Source organism: Amblyomma mixtum, chromosome 5 (genome assembly GCF_055824585.1).
Source record: "Amblyomma mixtum isolate Tamu chromosome 5, ASM5582458v1, whole genome shotgun sequence".
Classification (NCBI taxonomy): Eukaryota; Metazoa; Arthropoda; class Arachnida; order Ixodida; family Ixodidae; genus Amblyomma; species Amblyomma mixtum.
The window spans coordinates 41,702,561-41,725,789 of NC_143016.1; the positions used below are offsets into that span (position 1 = coordinate 41,702,561).

General features: G+C 46.0%; 1 protein-coding gene and 1 pseudogene across 1 annotated transcript; one reads left to right on the top strand and one right to left on the bottom strand.

Annotated features, from left to right (window-relative positions):
* Positions 1 to 306: 306 nt before the first annotated feature.
* Positions 307 to 22,531, bottom strand: Vlet (COMM domain containing 10 protein valette). The gene is made up of 7 exons (XM_089544174.1): positions 22,434 to 22,531; positions 20,663 to 20,753; positions 19,539 to 19,649; positions 15,156 to 15,227; positions 11,909 to 11,992; positions 3,662 to 3,826; positions 307 to 1,818 (listed from the first exon to the last, which is right to left on the bottom strand). Exons 1-7 carry the CDS (start codon positions 22,463 to 22,465, stop codon positions 1,780 to 1,782), a joined length of 594 nt encoding a protein of 197 aa, XP_089400300.1. The 5' UTR covers positions 22,466 to 22,531; the 3' UTR covers positions 307 to 1,779.
* LOC149341891 (uncharacterized) lies at positions 5,703 to 10,230 on the top strand (annotated as a pseudogene).
* Positions 22,532 to 23,229: the final 698 nt, after the last annotated feature.

Consider the following 23,229-nt stretch of genomic DNA (forward strand, 5'->3'; position numbering starts at 1 on the left):
TAATTAATAAATTGATTAACTAAATTGCAATAGTTAAGTTTTTAACTATAGTCGGATACAACTTAAGAAGGCAGCGGCTTTTCCCCGTCAAAGGACCCCCTCCCAGCCAATGATGTCGGCCGTTTCTCATTGTCCTGCTAGCGTGACAATCCAGGGAGTGGCAGATGAAAGGGGATAGTCCTCTCTGTCCATAGTCCGGGATAGACTCTCCATTGTGGCACCGCTCCCTGCATTGTCACCCTAGCAGGGTCATGAGAAACGGCCGACACCATTGGCTGGAGAGGGGTTCTTTGACGGCGAAAAGCCGCTGCCTTCTTAAGTTGTATCCGACTATAGGTATTGCCGACAGGCGCCTGATTGAGATTAGTGACTTGTAGGAATGTTAGTAATAGCCACATCAGTTTCTAAAATTTCAAAAATGCAATTACCCGTGCTGCTGTAGCTTTTGGGCTATTTCTCATGCATTTCGAAAAACGTGTGCCTCTGGGGCGTGCACAGCGATGTCCATCAAATGGCGCACCAGCCAAGAGATATTCTCTGCACCGCCCACGCTATAGCAGTGAAGCGGCTATTAGAATTTAGTTAACCAATTTACTAAGTAATGCGATTCACCCGTTTTTTGTTGTGCACCAACACCAGTATTACCATGCCACAAAAAGCCTTTCTTTACCTCAAAAACCTTATTTTTAGAGATTAGTGGCAGGCTTCCCTGAAACACTGGGTACACAGTCAAACAAACAAGTGATAATCGATAATCAATATGCGTGCAGCTACATGGAAAAAAAAAATTAAAAATAACTAGTGAAGAATGAACGTTTATTCGATGACCTCATAGCCATGCTTCACCATACTTATCCCCAATCGCAGCACGTCGCAGCCAACCACAATAATCGGCACTCAAGACCCACCGGTCCATATGTGACATTCGTACTGCCCAACAACCTTTGACGAACCCACCACAAGCTGTGCACCCAAGTTCCCTGAATCCCACCAACAGCACTTGCAAATCTTAACGCTCGCTTCCTTATACCTTCAATCGTAACATAACCTTACAAACTAATTCAATGCATTTACGGTAGTTGAGATTTGCTTACAGCTGCTTACCAGGTCCTATGGTGCCTGAAATTTCTTGGCTCCAAAATAAACAGAATATAACTAGGAGAGCCAATAACTCGCATGAACAGCCATGCCAAATCTGTGCCACACAAACAAAGCACCCACTGTTCAATGAGCCGTGCATTTCACTACAACGACCACCGAGATTCATACAACCCTCATGACCACGCTGAAGTACTTACTACCACAAGAAAGCATACAGACAAGCCAAGAGAAACCCTAATGTCACACACTCTTCTGGGCATCAGTCAACACATGCGCGTTCCATCACTGACACTAGAAGCAGTTTCCAAGTACTGATGTAGACCAAGATGCACACAGTCATAAACGTGTCTCCTATAGCCCTAGACGCACTGAAGTAGACTCAAATCGCAAACCCTGAGTGTGACAAACCTGAGCTGCACAGTTACTTTTTGCTAATAAACAGCATCACTTTTTCACCGAAGGAAAAAACCAGCTTCTACATATAGAGTGATCCTAAAGCAAAGTAAAGTGTTTGCCTGCAATTATACAGCAGCTGAGATAATGCCAAAATGTTCTTAATCGAAGTGACAAGCATATCGGCGACTGTGGTCCAGCCAGTGGTCGGTGGAGCCCTGTGCACAACTAGGGTCAAGAAGGTGAGGACAGTATCAACAGGGAAGGCAGGCTTTCGGGGCTGGCTCAGATGAGGGTGTCAAGCTGTGCTTGAATTTGCTCCAACTGCAACAAGGAAGGACGCCAACAATAACTCAAGCATAGGCAGGCTCTGAGAAATGCAAAAAGGGAATACTACTAAGTCTAAATACAAAGATTAGCAGATCGCAAATTCAACAGAATGGATCATGAATGCTAAGAATTTCAGTATGATTTGAAGTTTAAAATTTTCGACATAGTACATTGCGAAGAACTCTGGGCATTCCAAAAACTTCCCACACTATCACGGATGATATGAACACATGAGCCGCAACCACACCCTAAAGCACTACACACTGCGTGTACTGACATGCGTGTAGTGTAGTGACTGCATGTAGTCAGATGCTGACACCACGATCACCAGTCGTGCGGTACGCGAGCAGTGAGCAATGGCGCCTGGCTGTAAACAGATCTGCATGAATGCATTTCCCGAGCTTCTGAGTACGGATTTTGTCCGCTTTGGATGATACAATATCAAATGGTACAAACATTTTTCGCGACCCCGTGAGATTTGTATCATCGAAATTCTGCTGTAAAGTCAGAATATTATGTGAAGCCAAAAGACATGCTGCAGTTCATGCAGATTTCAGTAACTATACCTTGTCAAGTGAATTCTTTGTCGGCCAAGATGCATTCATCGCTTTCACACACAGCACTACTTTGACAGAAAGAAAGCAGTGTGGTGAATGCTGCTGAATGTTGCCCAGTTACAAGAGTACAATTTTTTTTCTTTAACCAAGAAGTTTCTGTGGAAGCTTTATAGCTTTCCTTTGTAGCCGTATGACTGTGCTTGGGTGGATGACAGTGAGTAAAATGCTCCCTTATTACAAAATTACTCCACCTTGGGAGATTCCCTAAACATTTGACCAAGAGTACAAATCGTCACTTGCTCCACGTTACCTAGTCAGCCTGCACAAAGCTGTTGCACCCTTCCTGACCAGTGAGACCTTTGAGAGAGGAGCGTGAAAATGGATTTTCAACAGTGTGGTGGGCCCATCTGTGGATAAGTACTGTAACAAAAAGCCTATCTGATCACGAGGATCATAAATGACCATGCAAATTTGACCCCGATGACCTGCCTTCTCACTTTGAAAAAGAAACATACTAGAAGATGCAAAAAAAAAGACAGCAAATGAATGGCTTCTTGCATCTCTTCATTAGGCCCCACTTTCTGACACCTCTGCTTCTCCACAGGTTAAACTTTTGCAGCAACTGCTAGCCAACACTCATTGTTGCAAGTTTACTCCAGTGAGTTCCGAATGCAAGCAGTGCAACGTTTTAGTGAGGTTCTGAACAACAAGGCTCGACAGTAGAACCACGACATGTGCTCCATAATAATGCCTGCAAAAAACAATAAGCTTACTTGAGCACTTGGTGTATGGTTCTAAGCACACAATGCATAAAGTTCTCATTGGCAACACTTGCACATGAACGCTGTGATAAAGTGAGCTGAAATTCATACATCCATACCAAGCTTCTTAACGAATGCCCTGTGGAAAAATTACCAACTTGTGCTGGTGAAACTAAAGTGAAAGTTCGAAAGTAGGGTGAAAGTTTGCTGACCCAGTTTCAAAACCCACAGTACATCTAATGTGTGTAATTGAACATGTCATCGGAACCCCATCCCTCAGCCGAAAACACGCGGAAGTAAACAGCTATGTTCGTTAGCATCAAGTGGAGATGCCAGTGGTTAGGTACACCAGTGCTAGTTGTAGCACTAATCACACAGCGGTGGCATCACCTGCATGGTGCTGCAAGTACCACAGTTCCTGTAGAAGTAGCCAGCATAGAGAAGAATTTCACGGTTCATGGAGAACCCCAGGAACAAAACAGACTGGCAATTTTCAACTGAAAAGCAAGTGAAGCGCACCTGTGTGTAGAGGTTGAAGAGCTGCCCGTGTGAAAACTGCAACAGGAGGTGATCATGTGCAGCTCCTGTGGAGACGACAAGGTCCACCAGGGCCTGCAGCCTCTTGGACCGTGCTGCAGACTGCTGCGCTGCTCTCACTTGAACCTCCCAGTCCACATTTCGCAGCTGCAGAATGATTTTTGCTACAGCCCACTACTGTCATTCCCATTCTCTAAGCCGCAGCATGTCACGAAGTCAAACAATGGCCCTTCAAAAGAAAGTTGCAAACGAAGAGCAGAAAAAACATTACAATCAAATCTACATGCTGCGCATGCTATACAGTAAACACTCATCGATTTGACCCCTGTTAATTCGGAATCCAGATAATTCAAACTTCCAGCTCAGACCCAGCCAATGCCCATGTAAGTCTATGAAGTTGGACACTTGCTAATTCGGACGGTGCGGGTCTTGCACTGGTTAATCTGAACGGATCCCTAAGGAGGCCGTGTCTAGGTACAACCGGCGCAGCAAGAAATCATCGAAATAGCCCTGCTCAAAACCCGAGATTCATGATGCACAGTCGCTCACACAACTCTGATGTGCATACGACAGCGGCGTGACGACAAACGGAGAACGAACCCATCTCCAAGAACAGACAGACTGCTTAATTTCAGTTTCGCTGGGGTCCTTCAACTCTGGTTCCGCTTTTCCGAGATTCGCACCAGCCAGCATCTACCAGCTAACCAAACCCAGCTGAGCACCATTTCGGACGTCGATCACTGCGTCACTGGTATTTTCTCACCCTATTTTTTTTTTCTTTCTCACTACTTTGGCATTGCTGAACCGTTTCCTTCGCTTCCATCCACATGGTTCCGTTCTTGCGCTCATCATGTGCCGTTAGCTGTTTGTGTGGTGAAGCCTCCAAACACGTGACGGTGTCATTTATGATGGGTGTGGTGCGGTAGTCGTGGAGCTCTACACATTCACACTGTGAAGGATGCAGGAGGGTCTTACAATAGGGGATATTCAAAATTCCGCAAGTGCGCTTTCCCGCATAACAATGTTGCCCCAAACAAGATGGCCGACTATGCGTTTCCAGCTGAAACAAAGCAAGAAAGATTGGTTTTTTGTTTGATTCTTCCAAAATACGTTTCTTACATTCTATCTACACCTTTAGCGCCTGTCCTGTATCCCACGCAGTTCCTTTATAGCGAAGTCGGCCATCTTGTTTGGGGCAACATTGTTATGCGGGAAAGCGCACTTGCGGAATTTTGAATATCCCCTATTACTGTACCGTATACTACCGCCTAAAGGTCGACCCCCCCAACCTGCACCCATTGCTGGCCGAAAAAAACTTAGTTGACTCTAAAATAAGACGCACACTCTATCCCGCCCCGCCCCGTGTTATGTAGTTCTCTGCGGGATGGCATGACGGCATGTGCGCAGCTCAAAGCAATAAACGTGCAAGGAAACAATCGCGAAGCCAGCAGTAGGAGGAAAATGGAGATAACAGGCAATAAAACGGCGCCCATGCGTGTGGCCCGGCTGACTAGTGGCTAACCGAATAGCAAACTGCTCGGTAGCTTCAGATTCTGGCATGCATGCAAACATTTGTCCGAGAAAGCAACTGCCGCCAGGTAAACGGAGTGTAAATCGCCCCCCCGACACTCGCACCCTTCGCAGCCGCACACGACGGAGAGGTTGCGCCGATCGTAACAAGCCTGCGTAACGCGCACCCGCGTGCATGCTGGTGCTCTGGTGCAGCAGCAGGGAGCGTCAAGTAGAAGCTTTTTAGTGCGCTAGCACTACTGCCCGTAATCGCGACCTGGAATGCGAGAGACAGGCAGGTGCAGCACCTCCTGTATTTTGCAGTGCCCGGAAATTCCCCCTTGAAGCTTTTCCGCCGCAAGGGGGCGGCACAAAAAAAGGTAGAAGCTCTTCGCTCGCGTGCGCTTTTCTCAAATCATTTGACCGGTAAGTCGCAGCCATTTTTTTCTGTGGTGCCTGTGTTTGACGTGACGAGCATGTGCTTGCTCTTTATGAATGACTGAAGTGTGCAAAAATGTCGTGTTGTTGCATTCCTCTGTGCAAGTCGAACATCGCACGAAAAAAGAAAAAGTGCAGGACTGTCTTTTCACGAAGTGCCAGCCGACATTGACTTGTGAGAAAAGTGGCTCACCACGATTCGAAGGAGCGACTGGACACTGGACAATGCATTGTGCTACACTAAAGTGTGCAGCAGGCATTTCAAACAAGATTTTATTGAAGGCAAGAGAACACGGCTGAGAAAAGGTGCTGTACCCTCGGTTTTCGATGACTGCCCCCGGTACATGCAGCCGAAGGTAATACGTGAGCGGAGCATGGTGAGCATTAAGAAAGCCTGCTATAAAGAGTCGACAGATGCTTCCGCAGCATCTACTTCAAATCTGTCGCCGTCTCCAATAGTTATAGACATACAGTTGGCTGAATAGGATCTCCCCACAGACACAGCGCCAACTTCTCGAAACGAGAACCACGACAGAGGCATGCAGATCGACAGCAAAGTGTCACCAAGTTACATCACTACTGAACAAGCTAAGTGGAAACAAAAGGAAAGAGATCTCAGAAGCCAAATTCTGCGCCTAAAACAGACTGTTGACAGGTACAAGGAAGAGCTAAAACAGCTTAAAAAGGACACCTTTGCATCCAAGCTTTCCTATATACGATACAAAGCAGCAGAGAGCCATCCTGGCGCCTTATTTCTGCTCGATCAGATCCGAAATTTCAGGAAAAAAGGTCAACGTGGTCTGGAGATAGACTTGCTGCTGTGTTGTTCTGAGACACCTGTCTACAAGAGCTTATGAGCATGTGTGGAGTGAAGTCATTGTGAAGCTACGGAGAAGAAAGACGCTTTCATCTCACATCGGCATACAGGACTCACAAAACTAGTTGAGACTTGACTTAAGGCTGAAGCTGAAATCTTGACTGCACCACAACCAAGGGAGTGTTCTCTTATCGATAATGAGATGCGCATCAAAGAAAATCTGCAGTACCACAAGCAGCAGGACTGCTTTGTTGGGCACCACGAAGTTGGCGCAGGCGATGGTAGCTAAGATGCTGTTTTAGACAACTCTTTGTTTTGTTTTGTTCTGTGACAGAATTCCAGTCAGTTACCACGTGAAAATTCATGAGCTCATACTATTCATTATAAAGAAAGAAGAAACCTGTGGCTTCCGCCACGCGAGACTCGTCACCGACAACCATAAAGTACATGCCATGAAGATACATGGTAGTGGTACTGTGACATACAAAACTGTACATCCAAGTGACCCTGGAAGGCCTCTGTTTCTAAGTTTTGATCCCTGCCATGTGCTCAGAAACGTGCACTCCCAGTTTCTGGTGCACGACATTGGGCCAAAAGCAGCAATTTTATCAAATTACCTCAAGGATGCATATGAATTACAAAAAAACTTGACAGTGAAACCAGGGCATTATCAGAGTCGAAAGCACATGTACACGAACAACAACGAAAAAATTAATGTGAGAAGAGCCATTCAGGTAATATCCCCAGCAATAACAGCTGCCTTACATCACCTAAAAGAACAAGCTGGTCACAATTGCAGTACATCTTTTAACGCAATAGTGTTAAGGTCCCTGTGCCGCAGAAAAGCCAGTGTCGTCAGCATCAGCGGCGCTGGCCGTGAGCGAAAAATCCCAAAAGCATTAATAAATAAAACAGAGTAGGAAATTGGTCGAGTTGGGGAATCAAACGAGGGCCTCTGGAGTGCGAGACGAGCACGCTAACCAATTCGCCACACCAACTCGATGGTTTGGAATGAACAAAAGCACGTCTAGTGAATATGGTGTTGTCTAAGAAGGTTGCTTTAGAGACATGTACTGTGGTGGATGTTAGTAATTATGAGCATGGAAATTACAAAAGTCGCAGTTAAGCGAGTAGCAACGTACGTTTCCGCTTCTTCTCTTCGCTTGCCGCGCACGTAGCGCCATCAAGCGGTGCCCACTAAAAGCACTTCCTCCTCCTCCTCCCAATGTACGCCACTGCCCCAACAGATAGCGCACGACGGCAGTGCCTCCCGCTCATTTCGTTCGGGCACAGTGGGGCCGTGCGGGGATGCAGGAATCACGCGGTGAGCGGTAAACAATGCAACGCACATCCAAGGCATGTTCACCACAAAGCTTCCGGCTTGCTGCCCGTTTGTTCGGCGCGACAGCTGTGCTGGCGTTCGTGGCACCAGGTTTGTCGAGAACAATGTGCGAATGAACTACGACTGCAACTTGAGTCCCGCGCGTTTCAGCAAGGCGCCTGGCAGTGTTTCTGCGTGGCTCGCCACTCCGCGCGTCCATTTCACTTTCTGCATATATGGGAATTAACCCATCATGCTATCGCGTCACACCCTCAAGGCGGAGCTTGAGTGTCCCCTCCAATTTTTGCAATGGCTGGCCAACTATCATATTCATGAAGATCCCTTATCACTGGTTTGTCCTTCTTGATACAAGCAATACAATGCAGCACATACGCCAGAAGTTCCTTAATGCTCGTCTGCACTGGCTTGAGGCGACAATGCCAATGTACTTGGAGGACATAAAAAAGAGGTGTGCGCATCCACGTGAATTTTTAACAAATGAGACGTTTTTGATCAGCACGTGCTTTAGCGTTGCCTGTGTGAGATATCTCTTGATAGTTGAGAACTTCTCATTCATGCTTACTCACAAGTTCAAGAGCTATCCAATAGAATCATTGTTCGGGACGCTGCAGATGTGTTCGAGATGCAGTGACACCTTGGATGTATGCGCTGCCCTTTCAGGGCTTCAAAAAGTGCTGTAGACAGGAATAGCTGCCTCCAATATGCTGTCATATGTTGCTCACACTGTAAAAACAATAATGTCTCCCATACAGCCTTCCGAGACATTTCCTGCGCAGGCCAACCTAGATGTACAGTCTTTGTCAAAAGTTTAGAGCCCAGGGGGTTTGCTTCTAAGCCTCACAGTGGGACTCCTGTAACATTCGTGGTAGTCCTACTCATTGGAGGAAGCAGGACGGGAAATCTTGCCTTCAGCAAATTTGGAGCACTGGAGATGCATTACGAACCAGACAGTGTGCTTCAGAAGCAAACCCCCTGGGCTCCAAACTTTTGACAAAGGCTGTACATCTCTGAAAAGCTGCTCATGTGCTTAAAAGGCTGGATACAACTGTGTTGCCCTTATTCATGCCTTCACAGCAGATCTCTGCAACTGTGAATGTGGGGGGTTACATTGCGAGAGTCATCAGTGAAGAAATGAACTGCGGCGGCTGCGTAGGTATGTCCGTGAGACCAGCAACAAACCAACCGCTCTTGACAATCGCATGTAGTCATGGCCGAGGTGGGCTCCTTTATTTCTCACAGCAGTTGCTGTTTGCCCTGGACATCCTCAGGGAATTTTCTGATGAAATGCTGAAAGCGAATCCAACTCTCCCTAAACCGTTAGCAACGTTGGTGCATCATGCTGTTCCAGCAGTGTGTGCCTCGAAACTTTTCAAGTGCCAAGATGAAGACAAAACCTACCGTCTAAAACTGATGGAACTTACAGCTGTGCGCTTCTTGAGACCTTTCCTGACAAATTATGCATTCGGCATCACCGAAAGGCAAGATGCAAACCAGTATTTCCCAAACAAGCCACTCCCGAGAAAGCAGCTGAGGCGATTAAGATAAATGATTTTCTTCTGCATTTTCCTGTTCTGATCCCAATGAAAAAGCCATAAAGATGCTGTAAGCCCATTTTGTACACGAGTTAGCTGAACAGCAGCTGCGCTGCTGGATATTAAGGCGGAAGCCTTTAATGCCTCATCGTTGTAAGCAGAAGTTGTCGACAGAAATGTCACGCTTTTCAATTGGTCGAAACGTTCATGACGTCACAGTGCGCGAATTTCAAACGGGGCCAATTGTACTTTGGCTAGTAACCATGCAACCAATTAAAGGGATCGTATAGTTATGCTCCAAGTAAGTGGGACTGAGTTTAGTTAATTGCTTAATTACCCAGTTAGCCTAATTAACTCTTCTAGTCAGGCCAGATAAATAAATAAAACCGAGTAGGAAATCGGTACAGTCGGGAATCGAACCCCGGTCTCCGGAGTGCGAGATGAGCACCCTATTCCAGCTCGATGGTTTGGATGAACTAGTGAATACGGTGTCTTCGTTCACTCCCATCTTCCTCCCTTCCCTTACAGTGAGGTTCAGGTGTCCACCCAGATATGCGAGACAGATACATTTCCTTTCCTCAAAAAACAATCCGCACGGGCGATGGCGTTCTGTGGACTCCCTGGCAGCAGCTCCACTCTTAGAGGCGAAGCTTAACATCTTAACCACACATCAGTGACACAAGGAGCAACACCGCGCATAAGACTTTCGCCTCACCGCACTTTAGGTCAACAAAGTGCCCCCAGAATTTTTTTTGCTGGGGCGCGCCGCATGCTTGCAACGCCAACTTTCTCGAAGCACATATATGTGCGCGCGTAGCTTAATCCGGCCCCTTGACGGGTGCTGAGTGAACAGGGAACCAAATATTAGATCCGGCAACTCCCCCTCGCATGTCCTGGCATCATTTCTGCCTCATCATTGCATTGGAAACACCAAAAAAACCTGGCATTGCACGCGAATACAAGCCCGGCTTGGCAAGCAGACTACACAGACCAGTGCGCGACATAAAAATCCATTTTGGTGGCGCTCCCTACGGCAGCACCTTGTACTAGCGACGAGGGTGGCGCTCTGTGTATTTTTTTTTCTTTCACCAGGCACTGAAAGAACAGAGCAGGCACTGGCAGGTGGCGACGCGCGCGTCACGCGGCTTAGCCAATAATGCGGCAGCACGGTTGCACAGCTGCAGCCAATGAGAGGGCAGCTGTATTACATCTGTGGCCTGTAGCACGCGTTCCACAGGTGGTGTGGGATTCTTGCTGGGAACTCCGGATGGAGCGGACGTATGTTGCTTGCACTCCATCAAGCAGTGCTTGTGCACCTACTTTTCCATTCGATTAACTATGCAATTGGCAGCCTTCTTTATTTTTATAAACTCCAGTAATAAATTAGGGGTGCACAATTTATGCAAGTAAATACAAAAATTTGATCATTTTTTCCGGTACCCTGGAGTTTGAATTAGCGAACTTTTACTGTAAGGCTGCCACAAATGACATCCTTAGTTAATGGTCCATTTCACTTGTCTGTCTCCCTTTTTGCAAGGAGTGTAATAAAAAAATGCACGGATTGAAAGAGAAGCACATGGGTCTGTGTGTACAGCAACACAAGTACAGGGTCGTCCACTCTTAGTTAGAACCCGCTAGCGCATGGCCGCACTCTTCAGAGGGCCACCGCATGCGACACAGTCGCTCATCGCAGCAAAGTGGAGCAGGAGAAGGTGTACCTGGACGTGGTGCTTTGCGTCATCTGCCGCTTCGCGTCGATGCGCAGCCGTTTCGGACGCAGTGACCCTCCCAAGAGCATGGCCATGCGCTAGCGCATTCTAACTAAGAGTGGACGACCCTCTACACAACAACTGCAAGCACTGTTATATGCACACGTTTGCACACATTCAGGCCACGAAAATTGATGGGTCATTTTTCAGAGACTGAGGTATACAGAGTTACCACCAAAAATTTTCTCACTACGCAAATGAACAACTGGCACAGTACTAGGCTGGACATTATCCGATAAGCAATATGTATTTTATCCACTGGCTCCAACACAGGTAAGAGTTCAATTATTGTGATGCCTTGCAACGCATGATAAAAAAAGCCCACATCGAATACCGCTTACATGAAGCCAAACGCTGAGTAAAAGCCTAAGTATTATATGGCTTATTACTCATTCACCTTGCATAAACAGCAATATGATTTGTGCTAGCACTCTAGAAGGACTGATGGTTTTCTACTGGAGTTCTTTTCACAACGGCTGCACAGTAGGTCATCTGCGAAGCATTTATGGGTGACCTCTGCGACCAAAGGCATTGATTTGTGTGTAAGCAGCAGAATAAAAGGGTGGAAGCAAACAGCATCAGTGAGGCAGCAAATGCCAGAGGCATAAGTCAAAGAATGATTTCAGAAGCTCATTGCTGACACATCAGAAATTGCGTCTCAAAGCGGAAGAGTGCCCAAGAGAGAGAGGAAAACTGGATTCTGTGGCTTTTCGCCATAACAAGACAGCAGCCTTAGACACTGGCTCACAGAGGTGCACAAGCAGGTTCTCTAACAATTAAATAAATTGGCAAACATGAAGTTGTCCAAACAGCAGCACCAACCTGCCTGGGGGCAAGGGAGCGCTGCTTCAGCTGCTCAACCACCTGTTTGGCATGGCTCGTCCATGATTGCACCATGCACTGTACCTGGTCGAAAAGAAAAGTTGCAGAGGGTAAGTGCCAATGAAAACCAATCTCACAGCACTAAGCATTATTGCCTGTGCTGACTCCATATATCACTGCTGCGACAGTGCTGATATGCAGCCAGCTTAGCCCAATGTTTCGTTTCCATTCTTAACATAACCCTTCCCAAAGATATCTTTTCAGCTCATGCTTTCTTGTAATTCCATGCCACGGCAAGAAACACCAAACGGCACCAGGACAAATTTTAGGCATCAAGTGTTTCTAGATCTCAATGTTACCCTCTCCTTTGTGTTATAAAATAATGAAATGAATGCTTAATTGATTTCATAACCAGCAGTCAGGATTGAAAAAATGTGTCAAATCCTGCCAAGCAACTAAGCCTAACAAATCAGTCCACCATCACCAGTTTTAATCCACAATCACCCATCAGAATAAATGCACGCAGTTCATTTGAATGAGGCATCAAAACTTGCTTCACATTTTGCTTCATATACAAAACCATTTAGACATCCTATTACTACCATCATCAGCCAAATTGAATCTATTGAATCCACTGCCTACAATTATTCCTGTCTTGCATCAGCCACAAAAAAATAGAAAATTTATGCTGCTGGCTCTATGTAGCTTACCAATACTCGAAACAAAGTTTTTCGAAAACTAGCAAGGCAACTGCCAAACACAATTAAAGAAACTGTTACCCGCTGACAACGAAGTGACTATCGCTGCTCTTGAAGACAACGACGCTGAGTGTGTGTGCGTGAGCGTTCTCAAAGCGCCTCAGGTTGTACAGCAACTCTCTGCGTTGCACAATTGCTTGTGGAAACCTCCCTGTAACATTTTGCGAGAAGTACGCCATAATGTCATCACCCGCCATGCCCATAAGCTGGATCGTCGCAATGGTCGTCACCTTGGTGCCGTTGCGATGACCACTGAAACAGCTCCATCCACGCCAACAGCACCACCTGTCATCATGGCCCACCCATGCGACCTGGGCACCTTCTGTGGCATTGACGACATGGATATCGAGGACAGGCTCTCGCTTTATGAGCATGTCAGCAAGCATAACAGGTGGTAAGCTACGCTCCGAACGTAATATTTTACCTTGCCGGAACCCCACACGTAAGGTTCAAAACCCACAAAGATCTTACATCCTGGGATGTATGCAAACAGAAGCTCCGTAACTTGTCTGGGAAGCCTGCTCGAAGCCGCAAAGAAGGAACTTGCTGCTCATGCCCAAATGTCTATGGAATTTTACATTTCCTGTATTCAGGACATCTTGGTCCTGTGCAGGAAAGTTGATCAAGAAGTGTCCGAGGAAGATAAGGTGCGGCACATACTAAAAGGCATTGCTGACGACACCTTCAACCTTCTTCTCTGTAAAGACTGCTCCACGGTTGATTCTGTCCTACAGGTGTGCAGGCGCTTCGAACAGGCCAAACACCGGAGAATTGGGCACCATTTTGACCATTCACCAAACACAGCTGCCAGTTCCTCATGCGAGGATCTACCGACCCTACGGCAGCCTTTGAACACCGACAACTTGACTCGGATCACGCGCCGTGAGGCCCCGACTCCTATTGCCTCCACATCACCTTTGCTGGACATCATGCTGGCCACTATATCTCTCATTCGGCCACTGTTTGACAGGAGGTTGCAAATCATGGGCAGGCCCTCTAGCTGCACACTGTAAAACCTGAGTTCAAGCCCCGTCCCTCCTGTGGTCGCTACTGCTACGCCCACCAACACCTTCATGACCCGTTACCGGTACTGCAAATCCTGTGGAGTGGCGCGCGCACCTCTGACGATCGGCCCATCTGTCCGTGCTTGAGGGTTGGTCACATCTCCCGCCACTGCCGCAGCCATTGGTACTCTCCTCCCCGCCCCTTCTCCCACGTTGATCGTCGTGCAGACTACGAACCCCCGCCGTTTCTCACCAGGCTATGAGCCACCCCACTCGAGACCACTCCACCTGTTTGAGTCCAGCCGCTCACCTCTGCAAACCCACTGTTCTCCTTCCCCTCTTCCTCGCCGCGGCACCTCCCTATATTCCATCGACCGTTTTTCGGGAAACTAGCTGTTGGAGCTCCCAGAGGTGACGCCGCATTGATGCCCCAGACTGCAAATCCTCTGCTGACCACTTCTTGCCCCTGCAATCCTCTTGACATCTGTAGTCTGTGTGTCACGGACTAGAAGATGACGAAGTGGGCAGTTGTGCGGGCGGGACCACTCGTGCCATGCCGTAAGCCATTTCAGAGGCAACAACAGCAACCCATGCCTTAGCCATCTGCCGAGTTGTACTGCAATTATCGGCTTACCGTCACGCAACATTTGGTGTGAGGTGCAAGGGAATCGTCGCTATCCTGGTCCCGGAGCTTGGGCGTCCTGCGTCTGCCATGGTCATTGGCCGTGTGTACCTGGTCCGCACCGCCCAGCAGACCAGAACTGACCTCACCGCCCACCCCGTCCCCTGCCCTGACCAGAAGACACGACAAAATGACGACGCTGCCGCTACAAGACTCTATGACACCACTGACCCGACAAGCAAGAACACCATCCCCTGCCCAAGCCGTTCGGTGCGTCTATAGGCCTCGGCAGTGGGTTCCTAGTGACCTGTGGCCTGGAAGCTTCGTGGGCCAGGGTTCATCCGATCTTCTTCTCGTCCACTTCTATTCTCTGTTCATCCCTTCTGTCACGCCCATTGTCATGTCCTGCATTTCGCTGTCACTGCCATTCTTCTAGTTTGCACAGTCAGGACGATCGCTCGGTGGCCCCGGGTTGTGTCAAAGAAGACGACGAAGTGGGCAGTAGCGCAGGCGGGAGCGCTTGTGCCAGGCTGTCCGCAATTAAATCATGTCATAGCCATCTATCACATACTGTATTCATCGGCTTGCCATCATGTAACAATATCATTAAACACTTCCTTTTTACTCAAGATACATTAAACTGCTCCTCTGAGAGCTCTGAATTCTTAGGATGACTCTTGGGACACTGATACACTGTGATAAGTACATTTGGTAGCAAGTCAGCAAACTTTGCCAAGTTCTTCACAGAGGTTTCCTTGTTCTCTCATGTACCGGATGATCCTTAATTGGGTACACTATTTAATATATGAAAAATGTGCAAGAAACAAAAATTAAAATTCAAGCTGCAATGGTGAAAGCCATACCTTGCTCTCTTCCATGCCCAGATCAGTCAGCTGGGTACGCAATACCTGAGGCTTGGCCATGTGGAATGCAGCCTGCACAAACGACCAGCAGATGTGTTGGGAAAACTGGGCTGACACACAAGGTGGCATGAGTAGTGCACGAAGCAGGCATGGCTCTAGCCGAGATTGATGAAACACCAGCACATAACAGCTCCTGAAGCTGCATTCTGTCCCATAACCTGGCAAACCACAGAGATAACACCTAAACGTGGCCAACTAATTTGATGAACCAAAAGAAATAGGTGCCATCAGCTGTTCTCAGCACAGTGATTTTGGTACTCTGGAATGAAAGCAAGCTCCCTTTTCCCTCGAGTCACGTTTACTTTGGGTCAGCCCCTTCAAATAAATTTTCAACGCACTTAATGTTTTTGAATTTAATGCGATTGAATATCCAGTTCCAAAGTAGAAAATGCTGAAACATAAACAGACCACCTTCATCAAGCTTTCAAACGCCTATGCACCATCTTCCATGTTAACAAATTAAACAACTGTCATAGTACATTAACAAAGTACTATTATTTCCGAAAAATGCTTTTAGTTAAGAAGAACAATAGACAAAACGCTTTTGAACACACTTTTATTGTGTTTTTGCAAAAACATTCAGTGTTGTGGAGGCCCTGAAACCCGCCCAGACACCAAGTTGTGGTGAGAGAAAGTAAAAGCAATTTTTAATGTCATACCTCTTTGCCTAATTTGCACTGAAAGAACTCATTCTTAACAGTAATATCATAACTATTTTGGACTGAAAATGCTAAGTATCAACTGTGATATTAAATAAGTATGCTTTCCTGTGAATGACTGTGACTTTCACAACTGCACCCCCCCCTCCTAGTCCTTTCATACACACACAATCTATTGCAAAATTTCGTCAACTCAAAAAATAACAGCTCTGTCACCAAAAGAGAGGCCTTATAAAGTTAAAATTACACCTCAGCTGTGCACAGTTTCTATCAGACATAAAGGAAATGTTTCCCGAGATCACCACAACAGCTGTACTACAGCAGAATTACTTCATTATTCAAAAATGCTTAAAATGAAAACAACAGTGCTAACTGCACTGTTACTCATGCAGTGTACCCATCATAACCACTTTTTTGAGCAGATTTCTTTTATTTTTAAGCAGCCACAGATTGAACTTGCTTTTGTAAGTATAGTTGAATAATCACTTTTGTGCAGAAAGAAAGGTCTCTGTCCTCTGCCCTCAGTTGACGCCACAGTGTCTGAGTTTTGGCACAATGAGTCTCGGAAAGTTTTTGTTCACGACAGTGTTGGGCAGCCATTATTTTAGGTTACGCATACATGCTGTGTGTTGCAGCTGTGTTCTCTTTGGAAGCATAATTTCATGGCTTTGTGACCAAGACAAACCTTAAATTTTTTTCCGCGTTTCAGTGGCACCCGATTCAGTCTCAGATAACCCGACCAATTTTAACCTACGCTGCACGTTTTCAGTTTCAGGTGCATGAAGCTCTCTCATTCGATTCATGTTTAATGTGTTTCCATTTAGTCACTCCCCTCTGTCATGCCTTGAGGGTATTAATAAACGAAATGAAACAGCAGACAGCGCAGCCTTCGTGAGTAAGGTCACAGTGTTTACATGAGCGACACATCAACATGGCAAAATCAAGTGAGCACAAACTTGGGCTTTCATAGTTCATCAGGCAGAGAAGTGTGTTGTTAAATGAGGCATTGTACATGCAATAGTAAAACAATATTATTTACAAATGAAAATTGGGTCACTGACCAAGTCAAAAGATGAAAAATGACGCTGCGGGTCCCATACGGGGCCCTGTTTACAATGGGACCCGAAACGTCATTTTTCATCTTTTGACTTGGTCAGTGACCCAATTTTCATTTGTAAATAATGCTCCACCCTGACCAGACGGTGTTCCGTCGAACCTTGGACTATGTAAAACAATATTACTTTGTTCAATGTATTCAGGTCCTCGAGGATTATTAGAGATACCATAATGAAATTAGGTGTTTGGTTTGGTTTATGGGGTTTAACGTCCCAAAGCGACTAAGGCTATGAGAGACGCTGTAGTGAACGGCTCCAGAAATTTCGACCACCTGGGGTTCTTTAACGTGCACTGACATCGCACAGTACACGGGCCTCTAGAATTTCTCCTCCAAAGAAATTCCAGCCGCCGCGGCCGGGATCGAACACGCGTATTTCGGGCCAGCAGCCGAGCACCATAGCCACTGAGCCACCGCGGTGGCCTGAAATTAGGTGTGTACATGTATCTCTTCCTCCTGTCATCAGAAAAATAATTAGTTTCAGCATACCTCAATTAGTTCCCATAACAAAGGAAAATAACCGAAGCCTAATAAGGTAATTTCATATGGGTCATTAAGAAACTTTCCCTTAATATTTTTTGGTTCTGATTGAAATGTAGGTGCAGCCAAAGGCCTCCCATGTGGAGCTATGCTATTTATATCGTTATTGAGGTATATCACCATATAAAAATGTTCAGTTATGTCAATGCACCATAATTATGACATATAATTGTTGACATTATTGTTCACAAAATTTGCTATGTCCGACTCAGCCATGAAAAATTAGCATAGCTCCATAGCTTTGTTATTTCTGAATTCAACGGTACAGGATTAATTGAAACTCCACCACAAAAATATAATGAAAACTTCCGTAAGGCTAGTCGTGCCGACAAAAACATGGAGTTGAGAAAAGTGCATTTGAAATGCTCATGCCAGCTATTTGGAGGTCATTGTAGAGGCCTCAGAAAACGGATAAATGCAAGAGGATTTCACAGTAGTGAGTAATACCAGTATGTAGAGAAGAGCGCTAGCGTTTGAACAAGACCAAGAAGGTGGCCATCGGGGATACAGTTGCGGAAAGCGACAGGCGTGGACTTCAGCTGCATTCTGCTCCGAAATCACAGTTTCAACGCTTTGGAGGCGCCAAATGTATTGTTTTTTAGTAACTGAACATCAAATATGACCTTGAAATTTTATATGTAGGTACTTAAGAGTGCATGAAACCCCAATTAGCTATTTTTGAAAAATATAAATTTTCGCATTTTCTTTTTTGCCATTTTAAGACCCGCATCTGCCATTAAGAGAGCAGTTTGCTCAACAGCAGCCACCAGAGTGCAACCTCGTGGCTGTGAAGGAAAGTTTTCTCAGAGAGTTGTTCTGGCTTTCTTTCACAGCTATATGGCTCCGTTCAGATAGAAGCTGATGGTCATTTAAATCTTAACTCAGAATGTTACTACACACTATTTCAAACATAGCAGTCAACGCTGCCAAAACTAACATGCCTGTTCGCACAGGCTAAGTCAGCGCCCATCGCCGTACAACCAAAATGAGCACAGTGTAAGACGGGGGTTTATTGAAAGGAACTGGCAAGACAGGAGCCGCGGTGAAAACAGTCAGCCAGGCCGAGCACACAGACATTCATAGCAATACGGCTGAAGCACATGGCCATCTTCGTCTTTGTCACAAATGTGTGTCGTCTTCTTTACAACAGGCATATTTTGTTGCAACAAATCTCAAGCACCGTGACTGGCAACCTCCCGCATTTCGTTTTACCTCTTGCCACATTTTCGTCGTGCGAATGATCCAGGCTTCAAGAAGTAAGAATGACATATGATGTCATGGTCGTAGGGCGAATCACTCCAACTCCACCAGCGCTCAAAAAGTAGTACACATTGAGTGAAAATTACAGCCACAGGGCCCAAACACTAAGTGCCTCACAGCTTCAACCATGATTTCCAATGTTAGCACTTCGTTTCACACTGCTCTTTGCTTTCATCCAATTGCTCACCAAGCTTCAAGAAGAACGAATGATATGTGGCGGAGTAATATGGTTTTGCTGGCACAGTGCTTGAGCAGCCTCCGCAGCGCTGCCTGTTATGTATGAAACAGGATATAGTGATATCAGTCACATTGCTTTTCAGATAAGCATGGCACTATGCTCTATGTTTCATCTGCATGCTGGCTGTGGCCTATATAAGATGCAACAGCAAACATTTATTTTTTTTTTTTTTCATCGAATGATACAGAAGATCAGTGATAAGAGGCAAAATGCCTCCATATAGCTAAAGTACAGAGCTAATTCTCTATAAACACTCTTATGCAAGTAAATGAAGATACGGAAGAACAACTACACACTAGGAATGGGCTACAGTTCCCTTCTGAGAAGCGAACAGCTTGCATATGCATTCAGTTACAGTAAGTACCACATAGCACATTTTCAATTTTTTCAATGCCATAAAGGAGCCTAAAACCAGTAGACAGGCAGGATAGGACAGCCAGCGTGGCCCGTCTCACGCCAAATAACTATTTGACTAGCCAAAACACCCCAAGTGGATGCAGAGCGTCCCTTACCTGTTCCAGGATAAAGGAGAGGGACTCGAGAAGAAGGGTGACTTCCTGAGCACCGCAGCCAAAGGCTCGCTGCAGTTTTTGCTCTTCCTCTTCACTGAAGCTGCGCTCATCCTGGAATGGATTGCATGCAAATGAGGCTTCTCATCATGGTTTATAATATTGCTGCCAACCACTCTGTTCAATTACAGCCCCATCAGAAGCACTGCACTCTTTTTTTTTTCATTTATTGCCAGTGAAATATGTGAGGAACAGCATTTGCGAGATGTGGCATTGCACAAGCTGTGCGGCGCTGCACTTGTACATGCCACGAACAAAAAGGCACAAATGAAATTTTCAGAAGCTACGCTGCGAAAACTTGCAATTGTTTCTAGCAAATACAAGAAGATTCCTGTTCAAACTCAGGAAATCAAGTCACTCAAGAACTGTTATCGGCCACCAATTTAAAAATGAAGTCTTTCATTCACTACACAGATTATCTAGGATACAAGTACTGCAACACCAGATCAGTCATTTGCGCATTTGAATAGTGGGGTTTAATGTCCTGAAGCGACACATGGGCTATGAGGACACCGTAGTGGAGGGCTGCAGATTAGTTTTGGACCACGTCTTGTTTCTTTACCTGCATCATACAGCACAAGGGCTTTTTTTGTATTTTGCCATCACAGAAATATGGCTGCCGCGGCCAGGACTGAACCCGCGACTTTGGGATCAACAGCCAAACGACGAAGCCACCACAGCAGGTAGATTAATCCTTTCAAGTTTGTACATAATCAGAGTGCATGGCTAGTGTAACACACATCTCAAAACTCACGGCTGCTTCACTGTTGTAGGTAAGGAAATAGCAAGCAGCATACCCCAAAAATGGGCATGCTGTAAAACCATGCATGATAAACTTCCCTTTGCAGTGCAAAAGTTTCATCACTATCAAAGAAGCGAAGCAGAATGACAAGGCTCATGGCAGGCATATACATCCCCCACGTACATGAAGCTAAGCTTCAAAGCTTCCATGCAAACCCCAGCAGAACCATGTTAACTCAGCTGCTTGGTGCAACTACCTGGCCTCCTTCACCACAACCAGAAAATCAACAAGAAATGTGCCAACTACACCAGATGCGCAAACTTACTTTGCAGGGCAGCTTCTGCAAAATTCTGGCAAGCAAAGCACTAAATTTGGTGTCATCAAGCTGGTTAATAAGCTTCACCGCCTGCTCCAGCCTGCATAAGTGGGAAAGCAGAACAGTGTCTGAGAACTCACAAACATAAAACATATAGGACAGTGAGCTTGTGGCAAGTGCTCTTGATTCCAGTTGCAGGATTTCATGTCAGGGCAATTATTCATGAGAAACATAACAGTGATCAGTAGAGAAACAAAGTTGATCATGCGGATTACGTTATGCTGCAAGCTACAATAATGCTAATTCCAGTATCCAAGCTGCTACTTGAACAGTCTACACCAAAACCCACGATACACCAGTGAAAAAAAATGCAGGAACTTTAAAAGTTATATAATTTGCAGACACAGCAAAGCAGTACCAGAACACCGTAACAAGCACAGTTTCACAGAGCATTGAATGTGCAGTACACCAAGTCATGAAGAAACGACGCGTTTTTTTTATACTGAAATATGTGCTGTTTAACAACATAATACAGCTCAAAGCTTCTTTCTATATATATATATTACTGCAAAATGTTGGAGTATTTGAAAATTTTCTCACTGCTATGAACTATTGTGTGTCAAGCTCTTCTGAAGTGTGCTGCATATGTAGGATGAACAGCTGTTGCAATAATCAGAATATTTAAGCACAAAGTCAAATATTTATGTACACAGTACGCGGCAGTAATCGTGTCAACTTGTCAAATAACAGAAGAAGCATGTTCTCCAGGGAAATACAAACACGAAGGTCCTGCACATACATACGCGCGTACATATAAGACACAGACCACAGGTGTGATAAGAGCAGACCAGGGCTTTTATTTTTTGTGCAAGTAAAGGCGTTAGTTTTGAATACGATAGAAACAGCCGGTTAAATTGCGATTTTACAACTGAGAAATAAGTTACGATAAACTTCGATGTCGTTTCTCGTTTTTCTCCCGGTACCGCACCTCCAGCAGCCTTGACGAAAAACGATGCTAGCCGGCGATATCGCTTTCGTGGTCGGTGCTTTAGTCTAAAGGCGGCGAGGTACGCTACACAATGAAATACACAAAATTCGCCTGCTATCTTTATGCAATCTGTAATCGCAAAGGACAGCGCAATGTTCATCTAGGTGAAGTGCACATCCAGACAGCACGTAGTTAGCAAGTAAACGCACCGTGCCTCGGCGATCAGAAGCCACAGCGTTCCTAACGCTTTCCGAAAAAAAAAAAAAAATACGTTTTGCAACCCACTATAGTGCGTTAAAAGCTATGTTGCGCATCTGCGACGCTTAAAGATACCCAAATAGGCATGCAATTCGGCACCGACGAAGACAGCACCTCCGCGCTGCAGCCAGGATCTCGCGCCATTCAAAGGTAGGCTGGCTGGGCCACAAATATGTGTCAAGGTTTCTAGGCCATGCACGCCGCCCGGCGATATTGATTACCGCATCAGCTGGAAGCACCGGCCAGCGGGACTGCGTCCAGCCGCGAACGCGTCGTTTTGAAATGCGAATCGTATCCGACAGATCTGTTCGGAGAAAGTGGCAGCGCAGTTTGAAAGAAATCGCGAATAACCGTAAGGAGGGGTGGTAGCGTGGGAGGAACCTTGGCGCCAAGGTTATCAAGAGCTCGGCCCAAGAAGAAAAAAAAGTGATCAGCACGGGACTTGGGAGCAAGGAAGCAAGCTGCATCTTTTGTACTAGTAGCGCTGACGACCATAATCGTCACAACGAATGGAAGAGGAATGTGAATATTTACCGCACTGTTTTGGTGAACATAGAGACAGTCATCGCTTTCCAGTGCGTCGATAGTGCACTTGTTGCTATGCTACAGACTCAGAGAGAGAAAAAAAAAAAGAAAGAACGATGGCTGCGCCATTGCGGAGAAACCGAAACTTAAAAAAACACGACGCAAGATTGTCTGACGAAACGGATCTATTATTTAATTTGCTCATTTAAAATTATCATGCTAAATACCAATTATTTTAACATAAAATTTACAATACACATTCCTAAAGACTGAAACAAAAGCCACATGTTGTTATAGCGTTGGTAGCGCTCTCATAAACATAGAAGCTTGGAGGAAGGAAAGCTTGGCCATTGGGTGAGGTGCGTTTATTCCTCCATTATACCTCCATGGTTTATTTCCTTCCTCCATGGAGGATTCCTCCATTGAGGAAGGAAAAAAAATCAATTTTCCTTCCTCCAAGCCGGGAAACTTGCTCCGGGTATGCGGCCCCTTTCTGTCGCCGATTTCATCTCAAAGAGATGCGAGCGCCATCTCTCAGGTGGCGGGAGTACCATAGAGAAACATACTTACGCGTTTGTTTTCCCATGGCCTCCGTGACCAGCTCAAGCATCGGTACTTTACCATTGCGCTTGATCTCAGAGGCCACGATTTCTGCGCGAATGATTAACGTTAGCTCGTGCCTCGCATCGTCTGCGCCGGGGGCGGCTGCTTCTAGCCGCGCTCATCTACGAATTGCGAAGTCCGCGTGCGCTCTGCGTCTGGGGTACGTGAGTGCAGGATGCTCGAGGTTGAGTCTTCTTGAATA